The 17,800-nt window shown below is 41.9% G+C and overlaps 2 protein-coding genes across 2 annotated transcripts in view; both read right to left on the bottom strand.

The window, feature by feature from the left end:
* Positions 1-4,707, bottom strand: part of chrnb2 (cholinergic receptor, nicotinic, beta 2) — a 34,482-nt gene extending 29,775 nt beyond the window's left edge. Inside the window, exon 1 of the mRNA XM_053887531.1 lies at positions 4,404-4,707. Within this exon, the coding sequence (XP_053743506.1) occupies positions 4,404-4,467 (64 nt within the window). The 5' untranslated portion in view covers positions 4,468-4,707. The remainder of the gene's footprint in view (positions 1-4,403) is intronic.
* A 5,509-nt stretch (positions 4,708-10,216) lies between these two features.
* she (Src homology 2 domain containing E) lies at positions 10,217-17,643 on the bottom strand. The gene is made up of 6 exons (XM_053843953.1): positions 16,857-17,643; positions 16,379-16,505; positions 14,135-14,389; positions 13,733-14,054; positions 12,446-12,565; positions 10,217-11,654 (listed from the first exon to the last, which is right to left on the bottom strand). Exons 1-6 carry the CDS (start codon positions 17,289-17,291, stop codon positions 11,462-11,464), a joined length of 1,452 nt encoding a protein of 483 aa, XP_053699928.1. The 5' UTR covers positions 17,292-17,643; the 3' UTR covers positions 10,217-11,461.
* Positions 17,644-17,800: the final 157 nt, after the last annotated feature.

Raw genomic sequence — 17,800 nt, 5'->3', positions numbered from 1 at the left:
CAGTTTCCCTGCTTGGTGAATAAATCAGGTGATTATTAGATCAGCTGCCAGTTCAGGAAATGGTGACACAGCGATTCCGAAGCAGTTTCCCTTCTGTGGCATCTCATCACTCCTTTTGTTGGGTAAAAGCAATCTATCTTGAGAAGGAATTGTGGTCAGATAGAAAAGCAACTTAATACATTGTGAAGTGTGAGCGCTCCTCAAGTCAGAGCCCGGAATGACAAATGATGGCTAATCTTATGGATGTGTTGCGCACACGTACGTCTGGAGCAGAAAACTGGAGCCACAAACTGGCTGAAAAAAGGCACCGCTTCGCATCAGCTGACGAGTTTCACACGCCGCTCGAGTTAACTGTCCCTGAGTGGAAATCAACACCCAATAACAGACAAATTACTTAGGTAAAATATGCTCCTAATAGCTTCAACACTTGACACATCCCTCACTGACTGCACTAGTCAAGGCTCCCTCGCCATGGAAACAGGGACGAAGAATGAGCGCTGGTGTGTTGTGGTTATTCTAGAAGCTTTTCTCTGTACTGCAGGATGACACGTCATGTGTCCTTGATGACAGGATCCAGAAGTAGCCCTAGCTGCTTCTCATTAACCTGCCCACTCAGACGCAGACCTCAGTGTTAATGAGGGAGAGAATGGGAGAAGACGGGTGAGGGTGAACTGCCATCGCGTTCGGTGCAAATGTTTAGATAGGAAAACTGCACATGCTAGGTGGTTATTGAAAAGATGACTATTGAATTGATGGGTGAATTCAAGACTCATTTCAATGGCATTTATATATAAAGCACAATCCTTTTATTTTATTTTCCTACATATTTTAAGATTTTGAAAATCCTACTCAGCTCATCACACACCGTCTTCTCTTAAGTGCATGAAGGACAACGCACTAAATGCAAAGCTAGCGGATTGTTGATGCTATTTCACATCGACAAATAGCATGAATTCACTTTAAAAAAGGTGTTCAATCAGCCTAAGCTTTGTTTACATACACATTTGAAGTTCAGTAAAAACAGGTTTGAATAATGTGTTTAAATCGAATTATTCCCTCACTATATCGCTGTTTCACCTTCCACGGATTCAGCGCACCGCAGGTTTCTACACTGCAAACTCTCACGCAAATAAGGCTTGTCTTTCACGCCTCATTCGCCCTTTCTCATGTGATAAATGTACAGTACTACCCACAGCAACTCCGTCATTATTGTTATGGTGCCGCTTCTTCTCAGATTTTCAACTATTGCTGGTGGTCCCAGAACATTACACCTGCAAATAAACGAGGTATTACTGTACTTCAAAGATAAAATAGCCACAGGAATGACCCCCAGCTGGCCTGAATGATTTTTTAGCAAGCCTCCATGTTTTGGGGTTCAGGTGTACAGGTTTTCTTTTCATGTCCCGCTGTCCTTAACTCAAGCTAATTTGAATTACACTACATGTTTGGGCTTGAAGTCAATATTGTACAGTTGATTTTTCAAATACAGTTTGAGTTAATAAAGATAGAATATCAATTTATACATCATTTCATCTTCTATCATCCTCATATTTAGGCTTGGCTAACTGGGAAAAGGTGTTTATATGTTGATTTGTTTCTTGTATTCCTGTGAATAATGTAGTAAACAAATTCCCCATCCTTTAACTAAAACCGCCTGCTGATTTACAATACTCTTGAAGTCAATCACGATTCAATTTTTTCCCCCCAAAGTCATTGAGGCCTAGCCCCCAGGTATAATAAAAGATCAGCATTATGGAGAGCGGTGATTTTAGGTACAGGCGAACCGTACATCTGACCGTACATCACCTCTATTGGGGTGGTGGCATGAGCCACGTAAAAACAAATAAATAAATAAATAAAATTGCACCCGGGGACCAGCGCCGCATTACACAGGTACTACTCACAACTGTCACACTCTGACAAGGGCAGTAGGACTGGAAAAATAACACCAAATGAAAATCAGAATCTTTCCCAAAACATATCGCTCCTCCATAGCTTGAGGTCCCCTGACATCCAATCATCTGCGAAGCGACGACAGAGGTCAGAGCTGGGTCATTATTGCTGTTAGTGAACTTAAATTTTCATTCAAGAAACTGGCTGTGATGGGTCCAATGTTGGCCCAGCATCAGAGGGAGGAGCACCAGGATTCATGCAGACAAACAGAGATTTACGTGATTATTTTGTTTGATATTTCAAACAGGACCATAGTAAAATGCATTAATTAAAAAAATAAATGCACAAGAGACATACACCAGACACCAACCGGTAACCTTGTGAATCACAGGGCTGTACTTTAACCACTATACTACTGCAAAGTCCCATATCACGATGCTCAATTGAGCATAACAGCCTTGATTGTCATATCGCAACTTCAAATAGACTCCATTTGGGAGGCTTCATGTAGCTCAAAAATACACTTATCTTGCACTGTTGCTCTAAAGAGGCAAGTTTATCCAATTTGACGCATTTAAACATTCATTCTTTCAAACAATATACACATGTATAGGCTCGCCGCTTGATTAAATAAAGACAACCACTTGAATTTTGTTCCCTGTTGTTAAGCTATTTTGCTCGCATTCCATAATCGCAGTGTGCCGTGCAGCGAACCAACTCAGTTTGCTGTACGGTACTCGAAAGCGGGAGGAGCGCGCTTCATGCCACAAAAACGCAAAAAAAAAGTCTTCAGATTGAAAAGCTATCAGTTAGTTTTGTAAACAATTGCTTAAATTCTGGAACCTATCCGCCTTTTCATGGAAACCAGTGTGATGACACGACAAGTAGGGCCTTTTACAGGCACTAATAATGGGAAATTTAGGGCGTCCTGCTGACGTCCATTTTGGCATGTTTTGCAGTTCAGGGCATCCCGAGGACACCCAGACACTTTCCTAGCAAAAAACCTGCATATATTGGATTCATGAGAGAATAAAATGTATGCCTGCAGCAATATATGAACGTTTGTGTCTGAACCTCAGGCTTTTAACTAGAGGGGTGACTCGGCATCCTGGGGACATAAATTGAACAACATGAGAAACTGGACTGTTTTAGATAGGATGTGTGACGCCAACCCATCCGCACTCCCGTGACGTAATATATTGACGTTGGTAAAGTGGACTTTTGCGTTATACACTGACACCAAAGGCAGCCTTCTACATGCATTTCAACGCATTCACATTACCAACGTCAATATATTACGCTATAGTAAGTAACGATGGGCTGGTGATACTGTTGAGGGGAAGAAAATGCAGGTAAGTTCTAAACAATAGTGGGACTTTGGGAAAAAACAAAAAGAAGGTCAGCATCACTCAATCTTCACAATCCAGGCTTAAAGCCTGCTGAACGTGAAATGTGACTTCTCTATATGTGACGCCATATATCTGCACAGTATAGATGTGTCTCACATGTATTTCACATGTATGCGCTTCAGTAGGAAATAAAGGGCACTTGCAATAAAAACGGCCATTTTGCGATGTTCTGACATATATGTTCCGTATGTGACTGTGTTTTAAACATATCAATTTTGCATATATTCCTTCATAAGCAGAAGACAAACATTGCCACAGACAATGTTCATGTATTATTAATATACTGACATATTTTACATTTCTTTATGGGAGCACTATGGTAGAAAACATATAAAAGTGTTCAATGGGTGTCGTACCATGGGAAACAAACTTCAGCAGTTTCAGTCACACAACTTGAACACAGTTGATTATACTGTGATGACTTTTATCTTGTTGTTTTTGTTGTTCAATATGCACATTTGAGTCTCTTACTTTGTGCATTGGATCCACTACTTACCTATATACTTATATGTCTGCTCACAAGAACTAAACACTGTCGCTCAGTCCCCATTGTCATTGAAAGTGTGGTTCTGTTTTTGACAACAGAGAATTGGCATGTAAATATATTCCATCTACTTTGGAACAGCGAAACACCCATAAGTCTGTTCTGGCTCCAGATGAATGGAGCTGTAGCACTATAGTCTGACTTCAACCGTTCACGGCATTTTAAATGATTCAAATACATTTCAAACCAAGACAAGGCTTCTGGAAACTCTTAGTGTTCTGTCTCCTCGCACTGCACCGGAGGAAACACCAAAAGCCTCAATAATAATTCATGCCGTGTTATTTTTGTTACACAACACCTCAGTGTGAAGTACGCTCCAATCACGGTGACAATGAGAGGTTCTGAAACCCAAACCGAATCTACCGTTGCCGCAGAAACATCGTGCGCAATGTGCGGGGATCTGTAATTCCATCGTCGCTGAGAAGAAAGATGGTGACACAGTCGTCCTCACTTCTCCAGCACTTTAACCTGGCGATACAATGGCTGTTTCCCTGTCGTAAAGGTGATGGTGCTGACAAAACCGCATCGACGGAGCCATTACTGGACAACTTACTCACCCCCAACAATGGCGAGCAGCAGCAGCAGCAGCGGCGGCGGCGGCGGTGACCGACCGTCCATCATCGTCCTGAGCGCTCCGAGCCCCAGAAGGTGTTTCACCGGGAGGGAGAGGCCACCTCACCCGCAGTGCACCTTCCACCTCCTCCTCACGACCCGGACCGTCACTCTCCACCTGCCATGCTGACGTCAGGGCTCGCCGTCAGTCCTCTCTGGTCGTACCGGGGGAGAATGTGGATGTCGGTGCGGGAGCCAGGTGAGCCGAGCGCGGGGTCGAGCGGTGCTGACGTCCGTGCTGAGCACCGAAGAGACGCGGGCGGCGGCGGTGGCGGGGAGGGAAGGAGGGGCGGGGGGAGGATGTGGCGAACCTCAGAGCGCAACGATGCCAGTGTCCTCCCCGCACACAGTCACATGTCATGTAAAATTCATTACTCCTGGGCACGTTCAGGGTGTTTATGGTGCTCGGTAGTCACTGTATAATGACCTTGTCAAACATAAAGGTGTTGTATCTCAGATCTTTGTCACGTGAGGCAGCAGCACCTGATTATCACCTACTACTGTATCATAACTACTGTACCTGCTTTTCTCTTTCAACTGGTGTTCATCTTGAAATAGTGATGGTCCTAAATGTCCTATACATATATATATATATATATATATATATATATATATATATATATATATATATATATATATATATATATATATATATATATATATATATATATATATATACACATATATATATACTGAGCATGTATTTGAACTGCTGTGAATCCTAAAACTAAAGTTCAACCTGCAGCAATTACAACTTCCACCTGGACTATCCAATATTAATAAATTAATGATGTTTCTCTTCATATATAAATAGAGCAGACGGACGGGTGAAACCAGTACTTTTGGCTGAATAATTAAACTCCATTTTGCTGGGACATTTTAGTCTGATTTCCATGCATGACTTATACTCATCAATGACTACTTTTAAAATTCTAAATGCGGAACCAGAGCTGTGAAATTCCTTTCACTCGAAAACGGATTAGCGTTCCTTCTAATATGGTCCTGTTTACGCTCCAAAAGAACGTTGTATTTTGTTTATTCATAATGATTCCTTTTCATGGTCAAATCTCTGCCAAATATTGCGCAAAAATAGAAAGCACTCGCATAGACACATACATTCAAACACTGGTTAGGATGAACATATAGGCTGACATCCTCTTCCGGTCTGATGAGTCTCCACTGAGATTCCAAAACCTGTGAAGTGTAATCGATTTGCATGATGAAGGGGAAAAGGAATGCTGGAAAGAAAGCCAAGGTACAGGTCACGAAAAGCTGCAGGGAGGCATATTGGGGGAGTCAGAGGAGTGTGGGAGGCAGAGCAAGGGGTAAACAAAGTGAACAGTGAAAGGATGAGGCGGATGCGGTGGTGTAAAAACGACCTGTTCCCCCTTCATTTGTCTATTTTCATCTCCCATGGAAAGAGGATGCTCCTCCAGCTTAAAAACGCACACACGTAGACATGAATAAATGCACACACACAAAGATATACATGCACATGCATAGCTACTTCAGGAAAGTCTTCGTCTCTCATGCTATCTTTATACGTTCTTCCTCACTCTGTACATCCCATCTCTTTCTTCCTCTCTGCCTTTCCTCTGCAGTGAATGAGCTGACCTGACAGTGCTCCTCCTCTGCACTGAGTGCTGCGAGTCTCTCTCTGAATTATTTAAAAGCTGGGACCCCCACAAGTGCTTGTCTTCCCCTAACACCCCCTCACACTCCCTCCCTCTCTCTCGCTTCGATGTCCCTTCCTCTCTGGCTGTCATCCCATCTTCTGGTGGCTGAAATTACTTCCTGTGCTTCCGTCACATCCAGACAACACAATTGTGGTCTCATCAAAACATAATATTGGCATCAAGGACGAGTGGTTATAATACATGACTGTGAATATCGGCCCCTGAATTCACGTCACACGAGAGAAAAGATTTATTCGTAAGATCCACTGGTCTCCTTGGCGATAATTTCATCGCTAAAGAAGAAAAGCAAAAATAAAATAAGTGAAGAATTTAATTGAACAGTTACATTTCTAAATAGAAAAAGATTTTATTTTATTTTATTGTCACTAGTTATTATTGTTAATTTACTTACAGACTGTAATGCTGAATGTGGGAAAAAATGCGCTAATGATGAAAAATAATATTTAAAAATGTATGTATGAAATATGAATCATCAATCAATCATCACCAGGACTGTTTAATTACTACAATCCAAACTTAATACTGACAAAAAGACAAAAAAACAATGCTCCCATTCTACATGTGTAGTAATAAAAATATAAATAAAAATAATGGCTACTGTCTGATACACAACAGATTGTTTAGAGTGATGACAATTAAACATTAATCTAATGAATGTATTTGCTGCTCACAGATCCAGGAGCATATTTAATTCCACAAAGAATGAATATGTCACATTAAACTCCTGTGGTTTGGCAGCTAAAGATACATTGAAAGTCCCAAGACTGGCAACTGACGGAAATCTAGTCCACCATTTCCAAAGCAGACTCCACAGTTCACATGTCTGATGCCTCTGGCCGTTCGTTTATTTTGACCTGGTTGGGGATCCAATTAGAACCTCACAGATGGAAGCTAGCAGGGATAAAAGTTTCCATGACTGTTTCACCACACGAAGAAATCAAGGTTCATGAAACATGTTTAAAAGTAAGTTGTTAGTCTGGTTCCTGTGTGCTGACCCTTCATTCTGACCCCTGTTAAAGGGGGCGGTTCGATCAATAGGGCTGCACCGTAAAACGGCCTGTGAGCTGACAATAACAAATTGCTTATCGCTCCCTAATTTTCGGCTTATTGCGTCACTCGCGTTCACAAAGAGCGCTGGATAGTCTGCGTGGGAGCTAAATTGCCACTAAAGTCATGGCTATTCATAGCACTTTTTATATTGCAGAATGTCTCCCCTCCCTTTTTCACTCTCATCCCTCCCTTCTTTCCCTGTAGAAACAGCCCTTCCTCACTCTAACTAATCACCATGGCAACCTGGTAATCCCTGAACAGAAAAATTCTGACTCCCTCTATCTCTCTCTCACACACACGTAACTGCACACATGGTTGCACACATGGATGCATTCACACTCCAACACACGCACACACACACACAGATAATGTTGTGAACCAATCCGCCGGTGGTGAAACATATCTTACTGCAAACATGCACTTCCGCGCACCATTGGAGGATAAATCTTCCGTGCCGAGAAAACCTTCACGTGCGAATGTTCATGTTTTCAGGTGGGAGACGCTGTGAATAAATACTTCAGCCTTTTAGGAAAGTTTCTGTGTTTGGAGGTGTTGGACATGCTGTGTTGATGAGAGACGAGTGACTGGGTGCTTGCGTGAGGGACCTGTGCGTGTGTGTGTGAGTGTCTGTAATTGATTTCCAGCTCAGGTCAATGGTTTTACTGCTACAGGAGAAAATGCATACAGATTCACTCTGGCTGGTTTCTCTCTGTATCAGCGCGACATTCTTGAAATCCTGATTTGTGGACTATATGTTTTACAATTCCGTGTCTTTAATGTACCTATCACACAATGGGTCCAAGGTGATTCTAGGAAGTGACACATTCTGGTGTGAAATAACTTAAGAGTGCATCAATAATTGATCGAGATAAAGGTCTGAGCAGTGAGGTTTTCATCAACCTTTTCAACTAAAATCAATTTTTATACTCGTATTTATATAGGTCTTGTCAAAAAAGAAACATTTAATAAAGAAAAAAAGAATTTCTCAATCTTCCAGTTGCTGTTGGTCAGTGGTATCAAATCCAACCCAAGGCCCGTGGGCCAATTCCAAGCCATTTTATGCGGCTAGCAAGGGCTGTTAATCTACTGAGAAGTTGAAAAAAATTTATTTTGACAATTAAGTTTTGGATTTGGTCATTTTTCAAATGACTCCAAATCAAAAATGAGTATTTAAAAAAATAATAATAATATTTTAATATATTTTAAATTAAAAAGAAAAATTGCAAGAGGACCTGATTTATAAAAAAGAATTATGAAAAAATAGGAAAATGGTAGTAATTATGTAAATGTATTTAACATTTCTTTTTCTTTTTATTAGATTGAGCGTTCCTGGGGATTTCATCGAGTTGTGAGTCAGGGGTAACTCAAACCATGTAAAAACTATAAATGAACTCAGTAGTAGTTAGCATTAGTAGCTGTACTAATAATGATGTTTGCAACACTAATGTCTACAACTGTGTTGAAGCAGCATATATGACCGTTTTCCAGCCTTCTACTGTTATAGTTAGTCTACACTTTATGGCACAAACACTAATAATATTTCATTGAATTACCACCTCATATATTCGTCCACTGCACTTGCTTACTTGGAACACCTTTTGGCATTTATAAGGGACGATGGGGATTAAAATTGGGGGGAAACGTGTGAGGACACTAATTAACCTCCCATTGTTAAAGTCAATACAATGAAGTTATCATTATAATTATGCTGTTGCCATGTGTGATGGGACCAGAGAAAGTCAGTCAATTGCAAGAGGTATTCATTTATCAAGCTCAGGTCGCGGCTTCATCTTTTTCAGGAAGCTATTGTTGCCAGAGTGGCATTTTATGTATGTTGTATTTAAAGTGTTCACCAGATACTGTCGTCATGAGTCCATTGAATGTCTGTTTTTCCCATTTATACGCCTCACAGATGGTACAGCAGGCTGTGATCATCTTATTTACGTCAGCAATATGGGGAAAAGAGAGCTCTAGTTCAAAATAGAACATTCATGTCATCAATAACTTTCTCTGCCAATCATAAAGGTTATGTATTTGTGGCCTCTGTCAGTCTATTTGTAAACAGAATAACTCTAAAACTGACACATGTATATTAATAGAACTTTCAGGGTTATTTGGAAATGTGCTACGTAGAGGACGTTCATTCGGATTTATGATGGCAAGTAATGTGATGTGTTCTGTCATCAGTCTAGTGTTTGTTTTGGACTTCCTGCCTTGGTCTTGACTCCTGCTTGGGTTAAGTGGTCTTGACTACAACACTATGAAAGGCGAATAACTCAACTTGGATTTTTATGAAATCTGTAGCAAATATTTAGGCGCTTAAATAAGTTCAAAGAGAAAGCAAAACTTAAGCTCCCACCATGACAGTGGTGTGCCATAGAGAAATATGAGCGCAGCCTGCTGTAGCAACAAGTAGTAGGCTGACATGAATGAGTGCGGGCCCATTCATTGGACTGATAACGTTTGTCTCTTAGAGCATTAAAAATACAGTTTTAGTCCAACTGATTCAGTCCAAGCTCATCGTCTTTCTCACACAGTATGCTGCCATCCTTGAGGCGGAAGATGAGCAGAAATGGCCATGACCCCACCCACTCAGGCTGCCTCCAGGATGGAGTCACAGCGTAGCCAACTGTGATGAAAAGAGCTGCCGATTTTCCTGAAAATATGTGCCACCAGTTGGGTGGCAGATTAAAGTGGTGGCAAGTCAGAATCCAAAACGGAAACTCAAATATACAGGTCATTTAAAGCCACCTACAGATGGTGCAATGAGGAACATGCCGTCCACCTTAAACAGAAAAACTTTAATTTCACTAAACATGCCACTTGTTGCAGGTTGTGTTGGACAGATATTGGTGATGTCAGTTTTCAATATCTATCTATTAGCTGATGAACGGGAGTGTTGTGACCCACAATCAATAACCTGATTATTTCATGCAAAGGAGGCGCATTGCGTTAAAAGACACCACAAAAGGTCAGAGACCCAGTAAAATTCAAAGCTGGGACGACTACTGTAGTTTTTGATACACTTAAGTGCAAATCTTTTATTGTATTTTCCCTGTAGTAATGTACAAATGTGCTGACATGGTACAATAATGTTACAAGGCTCCTTGCACTACCCTAGTTAAGGGCAACAAATCAATAGCGCTCTTAGCTTGACAGACAGAGTGGCTGGTAAATGAGGCTGGTTTCCAGGATAAATCAATAGTCTGATTGACATGTCAGATGGATGAATGAATATACTCCAATCAGGTGTATTGATCCCACAAACCAACCTGAGTGTGTGGTATCCCCTGTTGCATTCTTCGGAAAGCTATACTTTTACTACATATTCAGTAGATCCTAATATACTGAGGATCAACAATGTTATGACTTGAGAGAAATGTTGGTTTCTACTGTCATAATTTGCTCAGAATCTTCAGTCTTCTTCACCACTTATGTAGTGCGATGAAGAAAAAAATAACGTTGCAAAAATTTTATTCAGAAAATCAGATACAGAGGTTGTGTCATAGCTCTCTCGGCATTTTCAATTCCAATAGTTTGGGAGTAGTCATTTAGTTTTCGTTTTAAGTTGCGTAAAATCATTTGCACGAAACATGAATTGCTTTTCTGATGTTTGAGAATTGTGGTTTCCCAAAATCCAGTGGAGTGATGTTGAACATTGTCCGCATTTTGTTGGTTTTTTGGGTTGAAAAAGGTATTTAAATGAATTGATGCCAACATAGAATAGATTGGGACACACTGTGTTGCGAATCCATGCAATCATGAACAGTAGGGGTGGGAGTTTATTACAAAAAAGAACTTTGTGTTAACTAATCACCTTTTAATATTTGATACTAGAAAATTAACTGATATGTTCACATAAGCTTAAACATCTGGGTGGAGGTGCCCCAGAGATTAACTCTTTGCTGCATAAAACACAGAACATTTTTCATGCTTTTTTCTCCTTCATTATCGATGGTTTGGTCACTTATGACATCATATTGCACATGGAATTGGTGTACTGAAAATTGTCCCTTGAGAAATATGTATTTTATCAAAATTGACTGCATAGGTTTAGTAGTATTTTTATCCCCCAATAATTTTCTTAATATCAGACACTAGTGTCCAAGGCTTAGTGGATCACCTCACAGCCCATACATGTTGTTTTGGTCCATCTCCTTAGATGGTTTCCTTGAGGTTCAAAATACATGGAATTCCTTGTAACCATATGACATTAACATGAGATTTAAGATGGGATCCCTGTTACTGTGGATGAGTCAGTGTGACTTGCACACAGCGTGTTGGAGCGTCATGTGCTCCACACCAGTGAAGGGTAGTCGGTGTGTGCAGTAGTGGTGGATCAGCTCCGGTATGCTGGAGAAGACACAGCTGCTCTGGTCCAGCGTGAAGCCCAAACCCTTGCTGCTCTTGGTCTGCGCCACAATGATGTGCACGCAACTCTGACTGGTCCTGAAAGAGGAAGCAAGTAAAAGACAGGGGGACTCAAAACAATTATCAATAAACGGTTCTGAACAAAGGCATTAAATCTGTTTTCTACTTCCACAATTTAGCATTACTAGCATTGACACTACAATTGCTCCATATATGACCCCAAATAAATTAATAAATGGCAATACTAGCTTGATAAAACTTTACAGTAGTGACAAAAAAATTAAAAATGCCCCTGTAATCCATCCCTCCCTAAATGAGGGTGTTCATTTTCCAAGTTCAGTGGATGTGTAAATGAGGTTAATGATGTGGACAAGCAAATGAATGAGCTGCGTACAACAAATGCGCACTCAGCCGCATGCACACGCAGTCACACATATTCAGTCGCACACACTGTCTCTCATGATTTTCTTATCGCACTTTGAGTTTGGAACACTGATATTCTTGGTTATTCAAATGTGGCTCAGCAGAAATAAGGTGGTGATTGGGTGGAATATCTAAAGGACACATTAGAGGAAGCTTTTAAAGAAATTAAATAGAGTGGCATGATCAATGGACTGAAGGACTATATTATTTATAAATAACTTGGGTTGCTTTTTGAGGTGTCATTGCTTAAAAAAGCTGCTTATGAGGAGTTAAAGAAGGTCAGTTAAAGAAGAAATATATTGCGATGCGTTCCTTCTGTGGTTGAAGAACGATGGTTGTGTAACCATGTTTGCTGTATGGTGTGCATTTGTTCCACTGGACAGCAACAACACAGATACACAGAGGCGAATTAGCAATGCACATGCTTGCGTGCACTTGACACTCACTTGAGAGCGATGGAGTACTTGCTGGTCCCTGATTCGCTGTCTCTCACCAGGAAGCTGGCTTCCCTGCAGCGCTGCAGCTGAGCCTCAGCCTGCTGTCGACTCACACTGCCGTGGTACCAGCTTGGACAGGCGAGAGGGGGTGAAGAGGAGAGAGAGGTGATGCGGTCAGACACCAAAGATCACTAGCATCACAGCCCAGTAACATATGTGTCGGATTGCTAGTAAAAGGCAAGCAGAATGTGGCCTGCTAGTGTTGAGAGACCAGCGTTTTTCTGCGGATGGCAGTTCTAAACATGTATGAATAATATCCATGTGGCTGAGCATTCGGTCTGGCCAGACACAAAGTGGAGCAGGCAAATGTTCAGACGGGTCAAAGTTGCTGACTGTGGCTTCACAGTTAAAAAGACTGACATCCTGCCACAACATGAGCGGGGCAAAGGCTAACATGCTCTGGGCACATTCCCTCACTTAACATCTCACCACGAGAGTGAGGATGGAGAGAAAAGGCGAATAGGAGTGTAAGACAGACATTACATGGATTCTGGACTTTGTGGTTAAGCCTCAATTTTAGGATGAGGGTTTCAAAATAACTAGGTAATTATTATTTGGTATAGGTCCTGATTGAGGTTAAGGTATTTTTTTTTTGGATGGTTAGGTTTAGGTGAGAGGCTGGGGAAAGCAGTATGTCAATGAGCGGACCCCACAAAGATGTGTGTTTGTGCGCTCCACTGGGAGTGGGATTGCTCTTTATAGATTTTCCCTAAATACAAGGACTGAAGTAGTACATTTATTACATAATTACATATAACTATTTACAAATAGTGATTCTGAATTACAAAAAAAACACTTAAAATAAATTCAAAAGTTTCAATAAGTGTCACATGTGCATTTGCTGGCCTTTGAACTAGAAGTTGAGGAATTTATCCAAACTGTTCGAGCCATCTCCATCTTCTAGTTAGAGTTATAAAAGCATATTAAATTATAAAAGTATATTAAAAAAGGGAAAACTTTTAAAATAATCTTTATTACAGTTTTTGGTGCCTTTGTTGGATTTAATATTGACCTTTTGCAGGCCACATAAAGTAGCTAGCTGGATGATACGGGGAACATGTGACACGTGTGGTAGCGATTTTTAGGCTACTATAGCAACTGAATCCAGATAAATACATTAAACCACTACAACCTGATCTTAGAATTTGGTGTGAATCTCTGAAAACATTTGGTAAATACATTTAAAGAAGTGCATTTAAGCACGCTAACATCAGTGACATTTTTTTCATCATGTACCTCTGTTTCTCCAGTAGAACAGTGGGGTCCACCATGGCGGTCTCCCCATCCAGTGGGGCACCAAGAGAGTGAGTGGAGAGTTTGCTGAGACTGGAGGTAGGTGAGGTAGGTGAGAGTTTAAGTGTAGGATGGGAAGGAGACTGGAGAGTCAGCGGGGAGAGTTTGAGTATCGGTGAAGAGGGAAAGGAGGGTAGAGAAGAGGACGACGAGGTGGAGACAAGTGTTTTGTGGCTCCAGTTCTTCTGCTTCGAGGTGTGTTGCTGCTGTTGACGACCACAGGTGTTTTCCTTGGTTGGAGAAGAATCATCGGCACCAAATTGCACTACAGACAGAACAAGGGAGACTTTGCTTCAGATATGACATCATATCTTCAAGTCATCACGCCTCTGAGTCTCCCTCTACCTGACAGCGCTCTAACAATATCCTCCTTCCTCCACTCCCACGGCAGCTCGTACTCCCCGGCTGGACGCCCATCAGACTCGGGCCGGGTGACAGGGATCCACACGCCCTCGGTGTGGCCCTCAGGGCCTTCCTCATACGGAGTGTCGTAGATGTTTGGAACTGGTTGCTTGATGTCCTCTCTCTTCCTGTCGGTTTGGCCTCGGTCCAGCAGGACACAGACTTTTAGCAGATCCTTAGAACCACGTCTTCGGACCTCTGCAGCCCCGGAAGGAAAAAATTTATTTGGATTAGCAGCTCATTTGTGAGTGAGTGAGAGTGAATGAGTGAGCAACTAAGTGAGTTAGTGAGTGATGTAGTGACTAAGTCAATGAGTGAGTGAATGAGTGAATAACTGAGTGCTATTTTTTACTGGTGTGTAAATGTTGTACCTTTTTGTACATAAAAATCTGTGCTTGTTAGTTTTAAAGCTGAAGTGTCAATGAGTGAGGAGCTGTGTGAATGACTTAGTTTGTGGCTATCAAATGACTGAGTGAGCAACTGAATGAGTGAAAAAAATGCTATTTCCACACTACAGGTTAATTCTGATTTTTGTGATGTGTTTTTTTATGTCAATGTGAACAATACAATTCCGATTTTAACAAATCCAACACAGGCCTATTTCGCATGTGGCTATAAATCGGATGTGTCACATGTGACTGCAGTCTGAATGACCAGTGAATGAGCAACTGGATGAGGAACTGAGTGACTAAGTGAATGACCATGCAAGCAAGTGTGCGGTGTGTACTACTTTTTACTGCTGTGTACATGTTGTACATTTTCATACAAAAAAATGTGCTCATTAGTTTTAATACTGAACAACAAATGGCCATTTCATTGTGGTCCAACAGCTCCATCTGGTCGGTGTGGAAGCAAATAATTTCCCTTTTGAGGTGCTATTTTTATCTGTGTAAACTATAAATTATCATTATTGGCCTTGTCAGTGTTGTAAAACAGCACATATTGAAGGCATAGATGTCCAAGCCTACCCGACTTGCCACTGTTTTAAAAGGTTTTTGTTCCATTCCAACTTTAAAACATCATGTCAATCATTGAAAAAGCTACTGAAGAATGTAGAAAATAAACCTATTTATTGATATTGGTTAAACTCTCAATACAGTTGTAAATATGTTGCTTGGCGGAGATCTCACAGGTGACACTCTTGAACACACAATGGAAACAACTGCTGCAGTATATGTTTGCAGCAGTATGGTAAAGATAGCACAGAGGTAATGTTATGTCACTTGAAAAGAATCCCATTGTTTCAGGTGGACTAACAATTACCAAGTCTCTCAGCTCAGTAGAGCTCGGCAAGCTGTTACTAAAATCTTTGCGTACAAATCAGTTGCTGAGCCAGTGACCATGTAGGACTTGGTTCCCACTGAGTGAACAGTCAGTCAGAAGCAGAGCATAACAGGTTTAAAAATCAGTATGTACATTAACACAGTCCTGGCCTGCTAATATAGTGTGACAACTTAGAGCATCTGATTGTTCATTTCACTTAATAAATAGATGACAAGTAATTGGTGTTTTAACTAGTCAATATTTTTCTCTAATTAATCTAATAAATACAAACCTATATGGCAAAGAGGAGGTTCAAACTTAGGCACGCCACCAGTGAAATGTAGTAGTACATGTTGTACTTCTTTGTTTCTTTCCCGGCAGGTAGCCTGTAAGTCTGCTCTATTGTATGAGCAAACAATGGAGTTACAGGAAGAAAAGGTCAACACTGCCTCTGATTGGCCGGCTGATCGGCCAACATCCTGACTGCTGGAAAACGATTGGGTGACAGGAGAGAAACATGTTGATGCGGGTGTTTGGTTCACACATTAGGGACATAGTCTGTGTGTATCTGCAGCAGCGGTGTGTGTTTGTGTGTGCTCGGACGTGGCATGGGGTCAACTTCCTATCAGGAGATTTGGGCAAAGGAAACAGAGGCAGGAGACAGGAAGCTGGAAGAGGAAGCTGCACCCTCTGTCCCTTTACAGATCTGTTGCTATAGCAACCGCCATCAGCGAGGGAAGTCACTGTGCATGCTGAGGGTCTATTTTGGCTCCAAGCCCCTCAAATCAGCCCTCTAGGAAGAAAGTGTGAGACCGTGGGCGTGTGAAAAAGAGTGGAAGCCATGAAAGGCCCTCCCATGAGCAACCTGTCATTGCTGGGTAATTACGGCTTTGCGAGACAGAGGGGCACATCTTGAGATCTCACCTGTGATGATGACTTGAGCATCATAAGGCTCCATGTATCCGTCATTCACTCCAACCCGCTCCGCTTCTCGCTGCTCCTTAGTTTTCTCTGCATCAAAGGGATCAGCATAGTCCTCCAAAATAATCAGCTGTGAGGAGATAATATTCCAGAGAATCGCTCATGAGTGAGAGAATTTCTGTTTATTCGAGAATGCCTCTTCCTCTCTACGCTGTGTGAGTGACAAGCGAAGGAGAGCCAGGCGGAAATATTTGTGCAAAGAGGTCAGAACATTGTTGCCTGTTCGTTTGAAGTGACACAATGAAGTGAAGCTGCATTGTGTTCTTTGGAGAGAGATGGAAACTGAGCCCAGGGCTGAGTTCGGAGGTGGGGAAGGGGAGCACAAAAGATCCTTAACAATGATATAGTCATTGTCTGCAGTTTTTATTGAGCCACAACGTGCCCTGGTTCAGACTTTGATAAGTGATATGAAGTTACTCACCGTTGTTTTGATGGATTTGCTGATTTCTCCCTCTGGGTCCTTCTGCTCACTGATACCGCTCAGTTTCTCATTCTTGTCCTGCTTGTCCACTTTGATCATCCTGCTGAAGTAAGCCTGAGCCAAACTGGAGTTCTTCACCTTTTTCTCCTCCAAGCTCTCCACCTTGGAGTTCTTGCGACCCTTTCCCGGTGCTAGTGTGTCCCACATTGTCCCAACAGGTCCGATGTTGCTCCGACCCAACTCTGTGGCCGAATTCTTCCTATTCCTCCCCGCTAGTAAACCCCCGACTCCACCATCCTTGCGCGCATTTCCCTTTAGACTGTCACGAGAAAATGACGGCTTGGTCCGAGTTTGTGGACCGGATTCAGAGGCCGAACGCGCCCGTTCACTCCCATTCTTAAGATTAATGGGGAAATCTTTGAACCACTTGGCCATGACTTGATTTTGTAACGTCTGACAGATGGCACCAACTTTACGCGCGGGTGTTTTACGCACGGCGTCCAGTAAGGCTAATCAAGTGAACTTTACAAAGAACCGAAGTGGACTACGCGGATTTAAGATGATACACTTGTTTCTTTCGCTCCTGCAGACTCACGACTTCTGGCTGCCTCTCGCAGGTCATTGAACAGTGCGCCGTCGTAGCCCAGCATGTGGTCACAACTATCCCCGCAGCTTGAAAAGTAGCTTTTGTAGGGCGAATACACGAAAAAACGCAAAGTTTTTCTTACAACTAAGTGCAGATCCCATTCCCGGTAGGTGAGTTGATGCTTCCAGATTTGACGACGGAGCAAAGTGACAAGCAGTAACGGGAAGTTTTACGCACTGACTGTGGGGTATTTGGGGAGGGGTTGTGACGACTTGGGCGTGGTTGAGGTTTCCTTAGTGCCATTAATGTAGTATAGCCATCCATTCCACAGATGGAAGCCCTACATTACATGAATAAA

This window comes from Synchiropus splendidus, chromosome 15, assembly GCF_027744825.2.
Source record: "Synchiropus splendidus isolate RoL2022-P1 chromosome 15, RoL_Sspl_1.0, whole genome shotgun sequence".
Taxonomy (NCBI): domain Eukaryota; kingdom Metazoa; phylum Chordata; class Actinopteri; order Syngnathiformes; family Callionymidae; genus Synchiropus; species Synchiropus splendidus.
Note: the sequence above shows the minus strand (reverse complement) of the source record. Positions and strands in the feature narration are given on the sequence as shown.

Coding starts and splice junctions, on each gene's coding strand:
- she (XM_053843953.1), bottom strand. CDS start 17,291: ATGGCCAAGTGGTTCAAAGATTTCCCCATTAATCTTAAGAATGGGAGT. Junction 16,506..16,856: donor GCAAATCCATCAAAACAACG/GTGAGTAACTTC, acceptor ATCTCCTCACAG/CTGATTATTTTGGAGGACTA. Junction 12,566..13,732: donor GTTCTACTGGAGAAACAGAG/GTACATGATGAA, acceptor CGCCTGTCCAAG/CTGGTACCACGGCAGTGTGA.